Source organism: Zingiber officinale, chromosome 7A (genome assembly GCF_018446385.1).
Source record: "Zingiber officinale cultivar Zhangliang chromosome 7A, Zo_v1.1, whole genome shotgun sequence".
Lineage (NCBI taxonomy): Eukaryota > Viridiplantae > Streptophyta > Magnoliopsida > Zingiberales > Zingiberaceae > Zingiber > Zingiber officinale.
The window spans coordinates 83,461,340-83,478,681 of record NC_055998.1 but is presented as its reverse complement, the minus strand read 5'-3'; the positions used below and the strand labels follow the sequence as shown (position 1 = coordinate 83,478,681).

The following is a 17,342-nucleotide window of genomic DNA, read 5'->3' as shown; positions in this document are numbered from 1 at the left end:
CTCCGCATCTTCAGTTTTTTCTATTGTCGTTGGTATAATTTAGTTGCTTCCTTTTGATTATTGTACCTCATCTTGTAAACACATTAACGAGCTTATAGTTGTTGCCCACCGGAAGCGATCAACGATCGCGGACCTTGGAGTAGGAGTCGCCACAGGCTCCGAACAAAGTAACTCCTCGTGTTCCTGTGTGATTGTCTTTTTTGTTTCCGCTGCTTTAACTCTCGAATGATTTCCGATTCTAAAACGCGAAATAGCCACGAGCGCTATTCACCTCCCCCTAACGTTTTCGATCCAACAGATGGCATTTCCTATATGTTTTTGTCTAACAACAAACTGAATGGTGCATTCCTTCTTCCTTTTGTACACAAAGAAAGTTGCAAATTATGAACCTTCCCAACAATGATCTATCTAGAACACTCCCAGATTATTGGAGTAATGCATCATCGCTAGCAATCATTGACTTTCCAATAACAAATTATCTGGTGGCATCCCTAGAACATTTGGGCGCATAGCCACACTGTAATTCTGCACATGAACAATAATAGTTTATCTGATATAATTCCTGCAACCTTGCAACATTGCAATATACTTGTAGTTATTGATTTGAGCTGGAATAAATTATCTGGAGCAATTCCCAGCTTGTTTGGAAGGACCCTATCATCATTGAGAGTCCTTAGCTTGAGGTCAAATAATTTCACTGCTGCAATTCCATCAAAGCTCTCTCAGATGTGGCTCCCAATAATTTCTTTGGCTCTTTACCTCCACATTTTGGGATGTTTTTTCATGATTACAAACCAGAACAAAAAAAGAATTCGATCCATTGCGTGCTGGGTCCTTATTTTGCATAGAAACTATCATCATAACTGCTAAGGATTTAGAACTTCCGTTCGCCACTTTGCTTTCAATTGTCACAAGCATTGACCTCTTAAACAATAATCTCTCAGATGACATCCCAGAGAGATCACAAACCTCCATGACCTTTGCTTCCTCAACTTGTCTATAAATCATTTCTCAAGAAACATACCAGATGAAATTGGTATCATGGATCAACTAGAATCGCTTGAACTCAAAGAACAACTTATCAGGTAGAATTCCTTCAATCATCTCAGCTTTAAATTTTTTAGGCATCCTAAATTTGTCTTGCAACAATATTGTTGGGAAAATACCAACTGGCAGACAACTGCAAACTTTCACAAACTTGTCCTACATCAGCAACCCTACGTTTTGTGAGGAACCACTCCAAAACAAGTACTTGGAAGACAACCCAAACATTAATTATGGATCATGTATAAAAAGTGTGCTTAAGTCGAACCATATTGTTTATCTATAGTTTCTTTCCTAAAACATGTGTGTTAGACACCGATCAACCTCCATCCCATATATGATAGAATTTTACTAACTTAAATTGAGAATCTTCATGATTTGAACATGTCGTCTTCATTTTTAGCTGGTTTTCTCTCCAAAGATATCAAAGTTTATCAAGGATCAAAGCACCCCTTTTTTGGGTCAATAGAACCTCATTAGTGTTGATCCTCTTGTGTAATACCAACCGCAGTACTATACCATTTGGTTTGCTAGTGTTGAATGCATTCTACACGATCTTTGCCAACATTAGATTTTTGTTTTCGAAAGTCTTCCACACACACGATATAGTTGAGTCAAGAGTTAGGAGAATAATTGTGGCAAGTTGAAATGGAGATGATGAAAGTGATGTGCAACAGAATGTGTAGATTAACTTTATTGAATTTTAGTTTTTGCAAGAATCATGTGCATAAATAAGGCATGTTGTAAAATTATTGAATTGGTACTTTCCATGAAAACATGGAGCAAGTGGAAAGTTAGTCAATAGAAATAGTTAGGCAAGCACCAATCCCACAATAAGTGCTATGTCGTATTAATTTTGATCCAAATTAAATAAGGGAGAGAGGGAGACAATATTGCTGAAGTTCTTGTTGATATGGCTTTCAACTCTTTGAGCAACGTCTCATGGCTGTTGCAGCTACACTCAACCTTCTTCTTTACCTCTTCTAGATTTCTTTCTTATGTTTCTCTGGATCTTTGCAACCGTGCATAGGGAAGGAGATGAAGGCTCTCCTGAGCGTGAGGAGTGGCTTCCCTGACGTTGATAGGCGGCTATCTCCATGGAAGGGCAATGATTGCTGCAGTTGGGAAGGTGTAGGTTGCAACGTCACAGGTCATGTTATCAAACTTGACCTCTTTAATAATTTATCCTTTGCCATCTGTTACTGTTTTAAACAGAAGTGAGTTTTTTCGGGACGGTGCGATGGTTAAGGTATAAGAGGTTATCATATGAGATATTGGGGTCAAAATTCGACGTATCCGAGCATATTTCCTCCCATGTCTTGTCACCTACATTAATGACTAATAGTCATCTATAATTTATCTCCTCCATATTGATCTAAAAACTGATTCACGGAACACTAGGATGAACGAATCATCTTTTACCATATGTTTTAAACAGAAGCGAGGTGCATCCTTCATTGTTTCATTTGAAACATTTGAAGCATTTAGATAAGGAACATTGTCCCTCGCTCATAACCAGATGGGAGGTGTAATACCGAAAAGCATAGAAAACTTGAGTAAAATGTCAGGTCTGGACTTTTCTTATAATAGAATTGTTGGAGGTTTACCAGAGACTATCGGCAACCTAACTGCATTGCAGAATTTGGATTTATCACATAATCAGATTGATGGAAAGAAACCAGATTCAATTGGAAATCTCCTTCAGCTAGAGCATATCTGTATCTCTGAGAACAACAAAAGTGGATCGATTCCTGATACCTTGGGGCCTTAAGACTATCTTCAAACTACTTAGTTGGAGACATCACAGAAGCCCACTTTGCCAATCTCACAAATTTATATTACATAGAAAGTTACAACAATTTTGAAGGCTTCATTCCAAGAATGCAACCTGAGTTTGCATATTTGGCCTTTTCTCACAATTCCTTCTCTGGACCAATTCATAAAAGCATGTTTGATGACTTTGGGGTTTCCTTTATGTTTATTATGTCGAATAACAAATTGAATGGCAGCATTCCATTATCCATTGGTACATACATAGTAAGGGACATTATGAACCGGCCAATATTTATCCGGAACACTCCCAGATTATTTGGGTGATGCGTCAAGTCTAGCGATCATTCATGTTTCCAACAACAAATTATTTAACGGCATTGCCAGAACATTTGGGTTTTTACCCTGGCTGCAATCACTGCACATGAACAATAATAATTTATCTGGTATCATTCTCTCAACTTTACAACACTGCAATGAAGTTATTGACTTAAGCTGTAATAAATTATCCGGAGCTATAGCAAGCTGATTTGGAAAAAGCCTATCAGCATTGTGAGTTCTTTCTTTAAGGTCAAATATGGAAAAAGACTATCAGCATTGTGAGTTCTTTCAGGTCAAATAATTTCACGGGTGCTATCCCACAACAGCTCTCTCTGAATCCATCCCTTCAAGTGCTAGACCTGTCTTACAATAATCTCTTTGGCTCTTTGCCTCTAAGTTTTGGCATATTTAGTTCCATGATGACAAGCCAGAACAAAAATGAATCTGCTCTATTATATTTCTGCAATAAGGTTATACGCTGACCTCGGACGCCCCACACGACTAGCCCCACAGCCATCTCTAAAGAAAGGTAAATCAGAAAACTAAATAAACTACCACATAGGAAGATATTTTTCCCCAGCTTCAGAACTGAGCAAACCACTACATATAATTTGCACTATTATATGGTCCATTATATGGTAGTTTCAATTATTACATGGATAGTGTCATGTTAACGGCTAAGGATTCATAACTCTAGTCCACCACTTTGCTTTCATGGATCTCTCGAACAATAATCTTTTAGGTGATATTCCTAGAGAGATCACAAACCTCCATGGCCTTTGCATCCTCAACTTGTCTATGAATCATTTCTCAGGAAATATACCATATAAAATTGATATCATCAGTCAACTAGAATCGCTTGATCTTTCAAAGAACAATTTGTCAGGTAGAATAGGCTCTCTAACTTGTCTTACAACAATCTTAATGGGAAAATACCAACAGACAGTCCGCTACAAACCTTCATCAATTTGTCCTACATCGGCAATCCTGAGCTGTGTGGGCAGCAACTCTAAATCATGTGCCCAGGCAACAATCGAACCATTGATGATGAAGAAACAGAAGATGAGGACATGCATGAAGATGATGAATATGGAAGAATTTGGTATTTCATTAGTTTTGCTCCTGGATTTGTATTTAGCTTCTGGAGATTTATGGGTGCAATTATGATCCAGAAGAGCACAAGAATCAAATACATCCTAATCATTGATAGGATTTGCAATTGGTTTAAGCGCATGTAATCATAATTTAGCCAAAAATGAGCGTCAGTCATTTCTATAATGCATGTATGATGGGTTTATGGATAAGCATAAACTCAAATAAAAGAGACATATTGTACGTACTTGATCTCAGTAAAATATGTTGGAGTTTTGTACAAACTGTTCCAATGCTCAATGCTCAATGCTCAATGCTCAATGCTCGACAACAAGGTAAGTCCTTTGATATTTAACTTGAAGCATTTAAATTATTTCTATAATACATGTATGATCAGTTTACAAATCAAGCATGAAAACTGAAAGAAGAGAGATATTGCACTTGATCGATCCCAATAAAATTTATTGGAGTTTTCTTAAAAAAACAGTTCCAATGCTCAACAAAAGTGAGGTAATTACTTCGCTACTTATGAAACATCTTTGTTGGTGCTCCAATTCCTCAGACCGTTGAATCTTTTGGTACAATTAGAATCAATTGATCTTCTATAGAACAACCTTTCAGGTAGAATTCCTTCAAGCATTCATTCTACAAAATTTTCTGACCATCTCAAACTCCTCATGCGACAATCTTATTATGGGAGCTCAACTTCAAACCTTCACCAACTTATCCTACATTACGAAACATTCAGCACACACCCTCTAACTTCTAGTCACCACAAGTTATACAAACAAAGGTCATATAGTAGTTTGGGTTTTCTATAGATCTAAATGTTTGCTTCGGTGGCATACATGTCACGATTAATGCATTTATCAGAAGCTTGTGAAGTTTTTTTGTTTTGTCTATGTTAGTTCTTGGGTAGTTTTGCACGTCATGTAATGCCAATTCTGTGGTCATAGATAACAAGTTTCAGAAGCATGTTTTAAACAAGAGACATTGTTATTATGTCCTAATTTGTAGTGAACTGCATACTACGATACCACAAGATACATGTGCTAAAGTTCCATGAAATAAATAATTGGTTGAAGTTTCATCTTCTTAATCAGTCGTAATACAACAATTATCTCACTTAACCAGAGAGACCTAAACCAAACAAGATTTCAAGACACTCGAGTCCAAATCTGTTTCACGAATGTGACAAAAACTGAATAATTGAACAAAATTCCAGACACAAAAAATCTAAAACTCATCCGACTACCAAAACTGCTTTCCAGCAGATGTATTTTTTTGCCCAAAACCTGTAAAAAAGGTCTGCATCACCTGGAAAATCTCTGTGATTCAAACTTCAGAGGCCATCAGCTGTAGGAGCTTCAGTTTTCAGGCACTGTGTTCTCAGCCTTGTCATTCCTACAATCACGTTGTAGGAATTTTATCAAAAGTTATTTAAAAATTAAAAGGGAAAAAGACTAGTCGCAAGGCATTTATAAAAATAAATTGGACTTTGGAAGATGTGCACATGGAAATGATGGCAGTTTTATCCACATTATTATTTGCCTTTTCAACATAGAATAAGTAAAAAATCTCCAAAAAACATGTCCTTTGTGCCTATACATGCTGTTATAGTGTGTATCAAGCATAGGTGGATAAACTAATCCACAAGTTCATCTAACTAAACATGAGAACAGTTTCCAAGTTGTGTTATACTATGTTTCTTGAGGGGTTAGTTTGAAGGAAGATACATAGATCCATACATGTGGTAGAAACACAAGAAACAAGGCTCAGCACTCAGCAGCATTGTGTGACTAGTTTGTAAGGCTAGAACAGAATGACCAATTAATTCCATTTTCATATTCAAGAGCACTTCTATTCCTAATATCTTGAAATGAAACGAGTAAAAACCTCATAGTAAAGCTAGCATCGAATCATTTTTTTTTTCAAATTGACAGTATCACTCGATGAGGCACAATGTGAATGTGATTAGCGACATGTGACAACCATCTGAATTGGCCCTAGATTCATAGCCAATAATAACTACTAGATCTAGTCAATTATAAGTGTTTTCTTGAATTTAAGCTCACACATGGAGTGACGATGAACCCTACAGTTAGTCCCAGTTCACTAACAAGAATATACTAAAGCTCTTGTAGGATAGGAGAACAATTGAACAGATCGCTTCAATGGAATATGTTCTTGAATCTTTCTTCATATCTTTACTATCTTGTTATTATTTCACAAAAAATAAGCTATAGTCAAGTAATGAACTTATTCAATAAATGCACAAATGCATGAAAGAAGCATGCAACTACTGATATACCAAGCGAAGAACATATTGCATAATCATCCAGCACATTGCAAGAACAATATCTCAACAGTTAAAGGGATGAAGAAATGATAATCATACAACAACAATAACAACCCAGCTTTATCCCTAGTGGGGTCAGCTATATGAATCCTCCTATACCATTGGGCTCTATTAACTACTACATCATCATCTATACAACAATAACAACAATCAAGCCTTATCCCTTCTTGCTAATCATGCAAAAAGAAATTTTTAGTTTTGACATAAAGGAATTAAGAGTCAGACCTAGGAGAAGTCTCAGTTGTAAGAGGCTTCCTCCAAGAATTCTCACTATCTGTGCTTCCATTACTAGTTCCAAATCCCTTCTTGCTAACAGAAACACTTTCGCACTGAGCATCACGGATCTTCGTGAATTCAAGTTTCTCTTCAATCTCCTTCCAATCTTGTCCCTTTTCTGCTAAAACCTCTTCTCGTGGCCGAGCTGCCCCGAAGGGATTCGACGCCCTGCTCTTCTTCTCCGGGGATACTATGTGTGTCTCACCTTGGACTGGTTTGATGTTGTCTCCATTGGATAGAGGCAAGGAGCGGGGCTGTAACACAAGCCTACGCCTTGGGCCGTTGCTTACATCCTCTTCCTTTTTCCATGCATCAGCAGTCGTGAAATCCTTCTTTCTTCCCCATGTATCAGAGTCGGCCCGGCCGCCAGTGGATTCGTCCTTGTTAAGCATATCGAAACCACTCATTCTATCTCTGGATCCAACGAATCCGCCGCCGCCGCCGGCGGCCCTAGGCGGGGCGGCACTTTTGGTTGAGGTCCAGTTATCGGATTCATCTGCCCTAGAATGCGACTCAAAGAGGGGCCCCTTTCCGCCGCCTACCCTCTCCCTCCTTTCCGGCACGGAAGACTTCTTGGATGCGCCCCAGTCATCGATCTCGTCAGCGCGGGACGGCTCAAGATCCCGGTTGAATCCGCCAAATCCACCCCTCCTGGGCTCGTCAGAAACCCTACTCGCGCCCCAGCGGTCAGGGTTGGTCTCCTCCCCATTCGTCCGATCTCGGGAGCCGTAGGAGTACCCGAACCCGCGGGACGATGACCGCTCGAGCTCCTCGGCTGAGCGCTCGCGGGGGCCGGTGGGCAGGGCGAGGAGCTCGTCAGGGGTGAGCGCGGCGGAAGAAAGGGCGCGGCGGCCGGCGCCGTAGGAGACCGGCTTACCGGAGGTGAACTCGGCGAGGGAGACGGGCTGCGGCTTCTTCTTCTTCTTCGAGGTCTTGGAAGCGGCGGCTGTAGCGAGGGAGGGGAAGTCTTGCTGCTGCGGCTCCAACTCCAAGGAGGAGACGTTGAGATCATTGCCGACGGCAAGGGCTGCGTCGTGCTCCTCGGCGTCCAACGCCCACCCCCCAGGCTTCAACCACGCCGACACCGAAGCCGCCATCGCTCTCCTATCGCCTCTCACACGCACACAAAACCAGATTTGACTCGATGCGGTGGAACCGTGGAATCTATCCCTCGAGCGCTCAATATATGCGGTGGATATTCGCTGGCGGATCATTCACATTTATTTTTGAAAAAATTATTAAATAATTCTCAAATTTTTAATGATAGTTTTTCCGAAAAAATATTTGAAATATTTCTGTCGAACTGTATCAATTTAAAATAGAATATAAAAATATATATTGGATATCACATTATGAATAAAATATTATTTTAATTTTTTTAAAAAAGAAGTAATAGAATGGATAATTAACTAGAGGAGAACAACTTTTTGCTAAACTTTTTCACCTTGTTGTTATCAAAAAAAATATATTAATAAATTTCTTGTGGATTAAATTCAGAAATTCTCCCTGTCAATTATTTAAGATCGATGATGTGGATTTCATTCTCCCACTCATCAAATTATTTTTTAATCAATTAAATTATTTTATATTAGAAAAAAATAAAAAGAAATTAAAAAATTAAAGTTATCCTCTAGCCAACGAAATAAGGGGAGTAGATCTCATAATAAAAATGGATCAGGGATGGACCTCTCCCAATTGCGATCGAATTGTACAATTAGTTGCGATCCCTCCCTGGGTTAACCATCCCCGCCAGATTATAGTTTGGGTCGGAACGGACGGCCGAAGGCCGCCCCCGTCTCAGCACCCCACAACCTGACCATTTGCTCACTTTCGACAGCCTCCGAGCGACCTCCGACCGCTTGCTCCGACTCAAATTATAACCTGATGGGGACGATGAACCCAGGAATGAATCGCAACCAATTACGATCAGATCGTGACTAAGATCTGACCATAATTGGGAGTGGATCATCCCCTAGTCCACTTTTTTGTGGACCATGAGATCTGGTCTCGTGAAATGGGAGCAGATCTCCTGGTCCATAAAAAAGTGGACTAGGAATGGACCATTCTCAATTGCGGTTAGATCATAACTGTGATCCGACCGCAAATTGGTTGTGATCTCTCCCTGAGTTCACCATCCCCACCAGGTTATAGTTTGGGTCGGAACGAGCGGCCAGAGGCCACCCCCGCTTCAACGACTTGCAAGTTGGACACTTGCCCACTTCCAGGCAGCCTCCGATCGCCTACTCCGACTCAAACTATAACCTGATGGAAACAGTGAACTAGAAAAAGATCGCAACCAATTGCGACTAGATCGTAGCCAAGATCCGGCTATAATTGGGAGTGGATCATCCCCTGGTCCACTTTTTTGTGGACCAGGAGATCTAGTCTCGTGAACTGGGAGCAGATCTCTTGGTCCACACAAAAGTGGACCAAGGGATGGACCAATCCCAACTGCAGTCGAATCATAGCTGCGATCCGACCGCAATTAGTTGTGATTCCTCCCTATATTCACCATCCCCACCAGGTTATAGTTTGGGTCGGAGCGGACAGTCCGCCTAGAGGCCGCCCCCACCTCAGCGTCCGGCAACCTAGACACTTGCCAACTTCCAGCGGCCTTCGGCCGTCCGCTCTGACCCAAACTATAACCTAGTGGGGACGATGAACTCAGGAAAAGATCATAACTAATTACAACTAGATCGTGGCCAAGATCCAACCGTAATTAAAAGTGGGCCAGGGAATCTAGTCCCATGAAATAGAGCTCACAAGGCCAGACGCAACCCCAACAATGTTATATTTCTCGAAGTGCGTCTGATAGTCCCCGGGTAGAATTGTCAAATCAAGGGTTGATTTCATATGATGGTGGCATGTTTAATTTCATGATTTACCTTATAAATGGCTGTGGAGGCAATGTGGGGCGCCCATGATCAACTTATGACCTTTTGCCAAATTGAATTGCATCTGATAGGCGATTCTTCAATACTTCAAAACACAATTGACTTCATGAACCAACACAAAATCTTCAAAATCAGCAGCTTAAATGAAAGTTTGTACATAGATTTTTTTTTTTCTTTTACGATTTTGTTGTTTTTTTCCCTTCTTGAGAAATCGATTTCCACGATGATCACTTACATAAATGTGCATGGATAGAAAGACAAGCCACAGATGAGACAGCATCTGCATTTCACTGACGATGTGCAAAGATTACTGTATGTCCATTTATGCTTCCTCTGAAGAATATTTATCATCCTGATGCATAAACTGTAAGCTAATTGTCACTTTTCCCTTTGGAGAAAAACCGACTAAATCCACGGCCATGCTTCTCAGGCAAAGCACTCGGAGAAGACGATCCAGGTGACCAATACATTTGTTGCTTGGAGTTGATAGGTGATTTCAGAAGATGACTTGCTTCAGTGTCTGATAGGCTAATCGAGGAGGAAGACCCATCCACGGGAAGCTTATTTGCCATTGTTTGTGTACTTCCCGTCTTGGATACCGAGTGCGCTGTTTTGTTCAAGGCAATAGAAACAGGTGCATCTTGATTATGTATTTGATGTATAGAATTTGGAGAAAACTCCAGCTTCTCTGTTGGCGGCCGCAACGCTTGCAATTGCCTCCCAAGAAGAAGTATGGTTTCTTGGCACTCAGCCAGCTTCTCTGCTGCAGCTGATATTTCTTTCTCCTGTTAGAGAACCATAATATTGCTATGAGATCTGACAAGAGGTGTAGTAGTTGCATTTATTTGCTATTTCTTTCTCCTAACAAATTGTTCTTGATAAAATGGTACACGTAAGGGTGGCTTTGAGATGGATATTGGGGCCTTGCCCTCTTAATTCTCTAAGACAGAGCTCTCGGTATGTAGTACTGCATCTTGTTTTATTGTTGGAAATTTTGTAGGTTAACAGAAGCATCTAGCATAAAATATTCAAATATCAAATTTATGGTTGTTTGTTAGTCCACTAAAGAAAATGAGAGAGAGCAAAATTTGTTATCCAATTTCAAAGACATGAACCATAAATATGAGAACAAAAGAATGACTAGATGCTTTGCAAAATGATATTTTGGCTAGTTTAAAAGACATAAATATTACAGTCCCAAGAGGCCAGAGACAGATATGTAGTTGACAAGACAAGCTTCATGCTTGCAAAAGGTTCCAGTTGGCAATCTCATCATTCAAAAGAACAAGAATATAATTCAGAGAATGAACAGGAGCACACATTACCTGCTTTGTAGAGTCTGATTTTCTTGTGTCTTTCGCATTCCTGTATTTAAAAAAGAAAAAAATGAATTCGGAAACTAGAGTTAACAATTAAATCTGTCAAGACCAAGTTAATAAATGAAAATTCCCATATTCAACAAGTGAAATATACATAATCTCTAACCTCTCAATTTCCTCTTGAAGATCTTTCAGTTTAGCTAAATCATCTTGATGAAGTTTCCTTTCTACCTGAAGCTCATTGTTTAAAGTTTGAACTTCTATATGTAGTTGGTTGACTTCAGCTTCTAATTCCTTCATGCGTGACTCCAGCAAATTATAGGACTCAGTTATACACTTCAACTGAGTTTCAGACAAGCTGGTTGATCTTTGGCTTGCAGCCAATTCAGATTTAAGCATTTCCAGCCTTTGTTCAGTTCCAACAAGCTGAGTTTTTGTCTCTTCCAATAATTCAGTACAATTTGAAAGTTCAATTTGCACATTTTCTTTTTCCATTTTCATCTGTTGAAATTCCTCCCAGGATTGTTTACTCATCGTGTTCCTTTCTTCTGAGTTGTTGCCATTAGTCCCTTCAATCTCTGGATGAGAAAAAGATTGAGTTGAAGCATTAAAATTGCCTGAAAGATTCTCATCTATTGGTTCTTGTTGTGTCACTCCATTCTCCAGTAATGTTACCTTGTCTATACAATCTGAACTATTACCCTCCCAGTCAGAGCCCATACCAAATGTAATTCTTAAACCCATTTTACTGGCTTCAGATAAAACCTCTGATAAAGCACCTATAAGATCACTCAAGCTTTCTTCATTGCAGACAATTTTCTTGACATAATGAGAGAATTGTTGGATTTTTTCACTTAGTCCTTGAACATCAGATGACCTATACTGTGGTTCTGCAGCCTCTTTACCAAGAAATAATACAAAATTTTGAATCTCAGATATTGCATTCTTAACTTCCTGATTTAAGAAATGTTTATCATCAGGGAATGAATTGTTCTCCTTTTCAGAATAAATGCGGATATTAATAAGCTCATCCATGTCGGTATTGCTTGATTGTTTATCACAAGAAGCATCTACTATATTGCTTTCTTTGATGACACAGCTAACAGAGTGCCCAAGCAATTTTTCTTGTGTGCCCTGTATAATGTATCTTATATCATCAAGGACTTTAGCAACGTCAATGTCTTGAGGCAGAGACTCAAAAATAGAAACAATTCTTGACTGCAGCTTTACCAAGGGAGAACCAAGCTCATTCCTTTCAAGTTCTCCTTCATTATCAGGAAAATGACCATTTTCTCTTTTTCCTGACATCAGCAGTTCTGTTTTGGTATTATCTTTCTGGACATCTAATGTACCAACATCAGCATTTTGAGTTTCCACCACGTCAAACTCATGGGAAGCAATTGTAGCATTCATGTCCTTGGACTTCGATGTCAAACAAGCTAATTTCTCCATCTCTAGAAAATCATCCATAAGTTCCATATTAGTCTCTTTTTCTGAACTGAATTGTGATAGATCTGGCAATAATGTTGTAGCCAAAGATTCAGAATAAATTGTATCCGCATCTGTTCCATCTTCAGACATGTAGGTGCAGAGTCGGGGGTTGTGTTCATATTGTCTTAAGGTAGAGTCAAAAGAGATGTCAATGCCTGGTTTTGGTGAGATCTTCTGTTGGCTCAACGACAGAAACTGTGATTCAACACTCTTAAGCCTGCTTGCTGTTTTAGCAAACATATCTCTTGTCATCTGTAGCTCACTGTTCCGTTTTGACAAAGCCTCTGTTAGCATTTTTGTTTCTTCCTCAATTGCATTTAAACGAGCAGTAAGAAATTCATTTTCCCTTTTCAATGAGAGGATGCTATCAGAAGCATAATCAGGAGTTGCAGTTGACATGAAATGTGGGCTAGGATTCCAAGAAGGTGACCGTTTCAGTCTACTCTCAGCATGGTCACAGCCTAAATTCTCAACCTCTAGCTTCATTTGTGCCAATGCAGCAGGACCTGGAAGCTTTTTCCTAACAAGACCTCGTAACCTTTGGCACTCTGCTTCCAACTTTGATATTTTCTTGACATCCTCCAAATGTTGCTTGCTGGCCACATCAGCAGACTTTATGCTCATATTTTTCTCTTCACTCCGAATTTCAAGCTCCTTAGAAATTACATGCAGCTCATATTTCAGAGAACGAATTTCCTTTTCACAAGATTGAATATTGCTTTTCAACAATTCAATTTCAGTGTCAGCTTCTATTTTTTTATTGTTGACTTCCACAAGGATATCTGATCGCTCTTGAAGAGATCTTGAAAGTGCATCATTTTCAGCAAAAGCTCTAAGTAGTTCCTGCTCAAAATCAGTTAGTTTTTCCTCAAGCTCAGTTTTGACTTTTTCCCATTGCTTGGTTTTGGCAAAGACCACATCGTGTAGTTTTTCTTCACTTTCTTGCTTCACATCCCTTATCTGCTTCATGCACTCTTTCAGGGCACCATCAAGATGAGATGCACGCTCTTCAGCTGTAAGCTTCAACAGAGTGACAGATTCCAGTTGATTTTTCAGTGCAGAGGATTCAGCTTCAGCTTTTTCCCAACCTACATTCATACAAAAAGGAAATGCCCATTATCAATACTCAAATTAAAAGAACAGAAAAAAAAAAGGCAAAGATGTTTCAGATTGGTTCCTGAAGTTTGATACTTGGTGGAAGGTTCTGAATAATCAATTACAAAATAGGCACTTAGAGTATCCTAGAAGAAGTAACCAAACTAAGACAACTTTGAGTATTTTAGTACTCGTAGCAAGTTCTAGAAAATGCCCCAAGGAAACCAAGACTCGACATTATAAACCTTGAATTGTGGTGCATATATTACTATTGCTGTGTACTCATTTTGCAAGAATTATTAAGCTAAGATTCCTTTCTCAATAGGTCAATCTTTTGAGATAAGTGGGCACCAAGCTTGACATGTATGTGAGTCTATGTAACTGGGATTTGGATATGAGAAAGTCTGGAAATAGGTCCTGACATGATTTTTTCTAAACATTTCTTCACTTACTAATCAGGTGTCAGTGCCCAACTTTGTGTGTTAGGTAAGGATAGATCATACATGGAGAGATCAACTATTGGGGATGAGAGCAGGTTGTGCTCAAATTCCACCAGAGAAAGGCCAAATTAAGTTCCTAGATGAGTGCTTTCACTCTCTAGTTCCATTCACCACATACACCAGCATCAATCACTTAACCTATTGCATATTTTACCCATATTTATCATGTTCGAACTTAATCCATCAGGAGGCCACCTTAATAACATGCATTTTGTTGGATGGAGTAGTCACAAATGATCTCTTTTACAGCCACAAGTAATTATGGAATAAGTCCACCAAAGCTATTCATGTATAATTATGCAAGGGAAGAAATTAATACCTAAAATGGCTTCTTCAGAAACTTTAATGTGCTGTTTGACTAGATTATCTTTAGTTGTTATCTCACTTTCTGCTGCAGATAATTTCTCATTTAAGATCTTCACTTGTTCTTCCAGATCAATCAGGTTTGCATATGTCTCAGCGGAAATTTGTACATAATTAGTGGTGCCATTGACATCCTGCAAATAAAGCAAAGTGGCACGAGTGAGCAAGGAGGATGAAAGAATCAAATCAATATGATGAAGCAATCAGCTTAGCTCAGAATTTACAAGGAAACATGAAGTTTCACTACCAAAAATCTATAACTCCTCCAATAGTGATTTTTGTACCATATGGAAGATGTAATGTGAATGTGAACAGATGTCATCTTTTAATATGGATATATAATAGTTTTCTTATGGAATTATGATTGTGGTGGTTTATCAGTTCCAAAGATGAAATCCACAAATAGTTGGATAGACGATGATGGTGCTGGTGCTGGTTGTAATGGTGGTCACTTCATATGTGAAAAGGCACTTCTTGGCAGTCCAATGTAAAATGCATATATTAGACTTGGATTGTGGAAGTATCCATATTCATAAGACCAACATTCATAATCAGCATATCTTCATTGCGAACTATGCTGATTGCACCCTTGGATTTAGATTCTAATATAGATTAAAACAAATAAAAAAGCAAAACAAACAGATCTGCCCGATTTTGTGGGGTTAGACAAAGCTGCAAAGGATCCAGGAGTAGTTACTACCTTTTCAGATGACTTCTTCTTCCAGGGCCAACTTCTCCGATCCATCACCAACTAAATTGCTGATCACCACTGTTGTCAAGTTGCTTTAATAAGCAGAAGCATGATGGATTCTAAATCTTGAAATTGGAATGGCACAGTAAGGATGATTATTGTCAAGGTGTGAGCTGCAAAATCAAGATCGCAAACCAAAAAACTAGAATAACTAAAAAGTCAATGATATTTACTGAAAGGTCTCAGTTAACAGAAGATGCGAAAAGTTTTCACATAGCCAAAAAAATTCAGAAAGTGACACTTTTTTTTCTCAAAAAATAAATCTAGAAGGTAATAGTCCTGATTTATCTTCACAAAGTAATAAATCAGCGCAAATTAGAAACAAAACATGTTATACATGAAGATCCTATTGGAGTCTAAAACCATGAGATGATCATGCAAGTAATAATACCTTATAATCTATGTTGTTATCTATGGTCCAGTTGAGGTCAGAAATAACTACGCATCATCATTAAAAACTGCAAATCAAACAATGTTTGCGACTCATAAACGGGAATAAAGAGGATGATAAGCATCATGCACAAGCGTCCTTAAGTTGGCAAAAGGTGACTGCACTCGCCCCCAGCACCCCCATCAATCCATTCTAGGGCCAACATAGAGGATGTAAATCACGGGTGGCTACTAGCCCTTAGAATAATGATTGGCGCATGAGGGAAGCATTTACCTCAGCTATGCCGAGATTTGCACAAGCATCCTTAAGAAGTTATGGATCAATGCAGGGTTGTGACTGAGGCCCGCAGGATGACACGTTAGGAAAGAAAAATTAAGAAGGTGCGGCTATTTGAAAGACTTCCACGGCACTGTAGCCGAAATGGACCAGGAGTGGTTGAACTCCATTAAAATTGCGTGGGGCATGAGGTGTTATTGACTTGGGCAATCAATTAAAGTTTTCCAGTCTGGAAGTAGAAGGTAGAAACCATACCCTGCGTAGATTAACATTCACATACCTGCCCAACGAAAGAATGCTTCAGAAGCAATCCCTAAATAATAACTTAAAGAAGGCCAGCTCATGGCGTTACTTGTATTTCTCACTTATCATTTCACAATTGTTATTGTAAGAACACAAGGGTTTCTGCTTGCTTCATGAATTTCAAAGCCTTTAATCGAGAGAAAAAGAACTGATTTTTTTATGGATAAGAGGAAAAAAAACGAATTCCAGCTCGAAGCCTGTTCAAAAGTAATCCAAAGGAAAGATATTTTGCCCCTTTCGGTTAAAGCGACCAGTAATTTGCTAACAAGACAAGTTAGGGAAGGAAACAAGAGATACATGCATCACAAAAGCCGAATAAAACCCAACAATCAAATCCGTCGCGTACCTGATGAAATGTAGGTAGATAGATGCGAATTCCAGCACCAGATTTGGCGAGCAAACTATTCTTTTCTGCTTTTTCTGCTGATCCTTCGCCTTCCGCTTTGTATTCGGTATGGGATGAATAAAATCCAGAACCGGAATGTTGATGGAGGCAGTTGCTGCTTCGCCACTTCCTTCGCAGCTTTCCTCCTGTCGCTGCTACAGGTTCCCACAAGAAGAACAGCGGCGCTACAAGAGAGACAGAGAGTTAAATGAGCATCCAATGCCACGTACCAGGACACCCACTACGCTGTTCAATTGCAAGTGTGGTATGCGCATAATCTGTTTTACCCGTTGACAAAGATATTTCAAAAGGAAGAAAAATCTTACTGGCCCCTCCAAAGTTTACAAAATCGTCTTTCAATAGCTTATAGTTTATAAAAACTAATCAATACTAGCACTTCAAGAATTTGACAAAGTTTCCGGGTTAAAGTGAAATTTGTTCTTTTCAAAATAAGTTACAGATCGGACGGCCCAGATCACCGACTAGTGGAAGTCTGTTAGCCGGTCTATTTTGTCCGGTCATTTTTTACGATATCCTTCGGCATTGTTGCTTCGTCACCCTTCAACGGTCGGAGGGATTCGCCGCCGTCCGATCGGCTTTGGACAGCGACCGCTCTCGGAGAGCAAGACAGCCACCGACGGAAAAGACCTGGGACCCATGCAGAGTTAGCCTGACATTAAACACCCGTCATCATCCGATCGATATCAGACGG

The 17,342-nt window shown here is 39.5% G+C and overlaps 2 protein-coding genes across 6 annotated transcripts; both read right to left on the bottom strand.

Moving 5' to 3' along the window:
* Nucleotides 1-5,290: 5,290 nt before the first annotated feature.
* LOC122001654 (eukaryotic translation initiation factor 4B3-like) lies at nucleotides 5,291-8,015 on the bottom strand. The gene is made up of 2 exons (XM_042556517.1): nucleotides 6,812-8,015; nucleotides 5,291-5,631 (listed from the first exon to the last, which is right to left on the bottom strand). Exons 1-2 carry the CDS (start codon nucleotides 7,957-7,959, stop codon nucleotides 5,595-5,597), a joined length of 1,185 nt encoding a protein of 394 aa, XP_042412451.1. The 5' UTR covers nucleotides 7,960-8,015; the 3' UTR covers nucleotides 5,291-5,594.
* A 1,941-nt stretch (nucleotides 8,016-9,956) lies between these two features.
* LOC122001653 (filament-like plant protein 4) lies at nucleotides 9,957-16,877 on the bottom strand. Of its 5 annotated transcripts, none has more exons than XM_042556511.1 (6): nucleotides 16,592-16,877; nucleotides 15,225-15,388; nucleotides 14,481-14,658; nucleotides 11,242-13,654; nucleotides 11,082-11,121; nucleotides 9,957-10,541 (listed from the first exon to the last, which is right to left on the bottom strand). In XM_042556511.1, exons 2-6 carry the CDS (start codon nucleotides 15,267-15,269, stop codon nucleotides 10,128-10,130), a joined length of 3,090 nt encoding a protein of 1,029 aa, XP_042412445.1. In that variant the 5' UTR covers nucleotides 15,270-15,388; nucleotides 16,592-16,877; the 3' UTR covers nucleotides 9,957-10,127. The 5 variants fall into 5 exon arrangements, with proteins under 5 accessions (XP_042412445.1, XP_042412446.1, XP_042412450.1 ...); XM_042556512.1 differs by having other exon boundaries at nucleotides 15,225-15,340; XM_042556516.1 differs by having other exon boundaries at nucleotides 15,225-15,293.
* Nucleotides 16,878-17,342: the final 465 nt, after the last annotated feature.

Bases quoted from the DNA above. Each gene is read 5' to 3' on its own strand.
- LOC122001654 (XM_042556517.1), bottom strand. From the start codon at position 7,959: ATGGCGGCTTCGGTGTCGGCGTGGTTGAAGCCTGGGGGGTGGGCGTTG. The intron at 5,632-6,811 runs GTCTGACTCTTA...ACGTGATTGTAG, and splicing joins ACAACTGAGACTTCTCCTAG to GAATGACAAGGCTGAGAACA.
- LOC122001653 (XM_042556511.1), bottom strand. From the start codon at position 15,269: ATGGATCGGAGAAGTTGGCCCTGGAAGAAGAAGTCATCTGAAAAG. The intron at 14,659-15,224 runs GTAGTAACTACT...CTTTATTTGCAG, and splicing joins AGAAGAAGTCATCTGAAAAG to GATGTCAATGGCACCACTAA. The intron at 13,655-14,480 runs GTATTAATTTCT...GTATGAATGTAG, and splicing joins TTCTGAAGAAGCCATTTTAG to GTTGGGAAAAAGCTGAAGCT.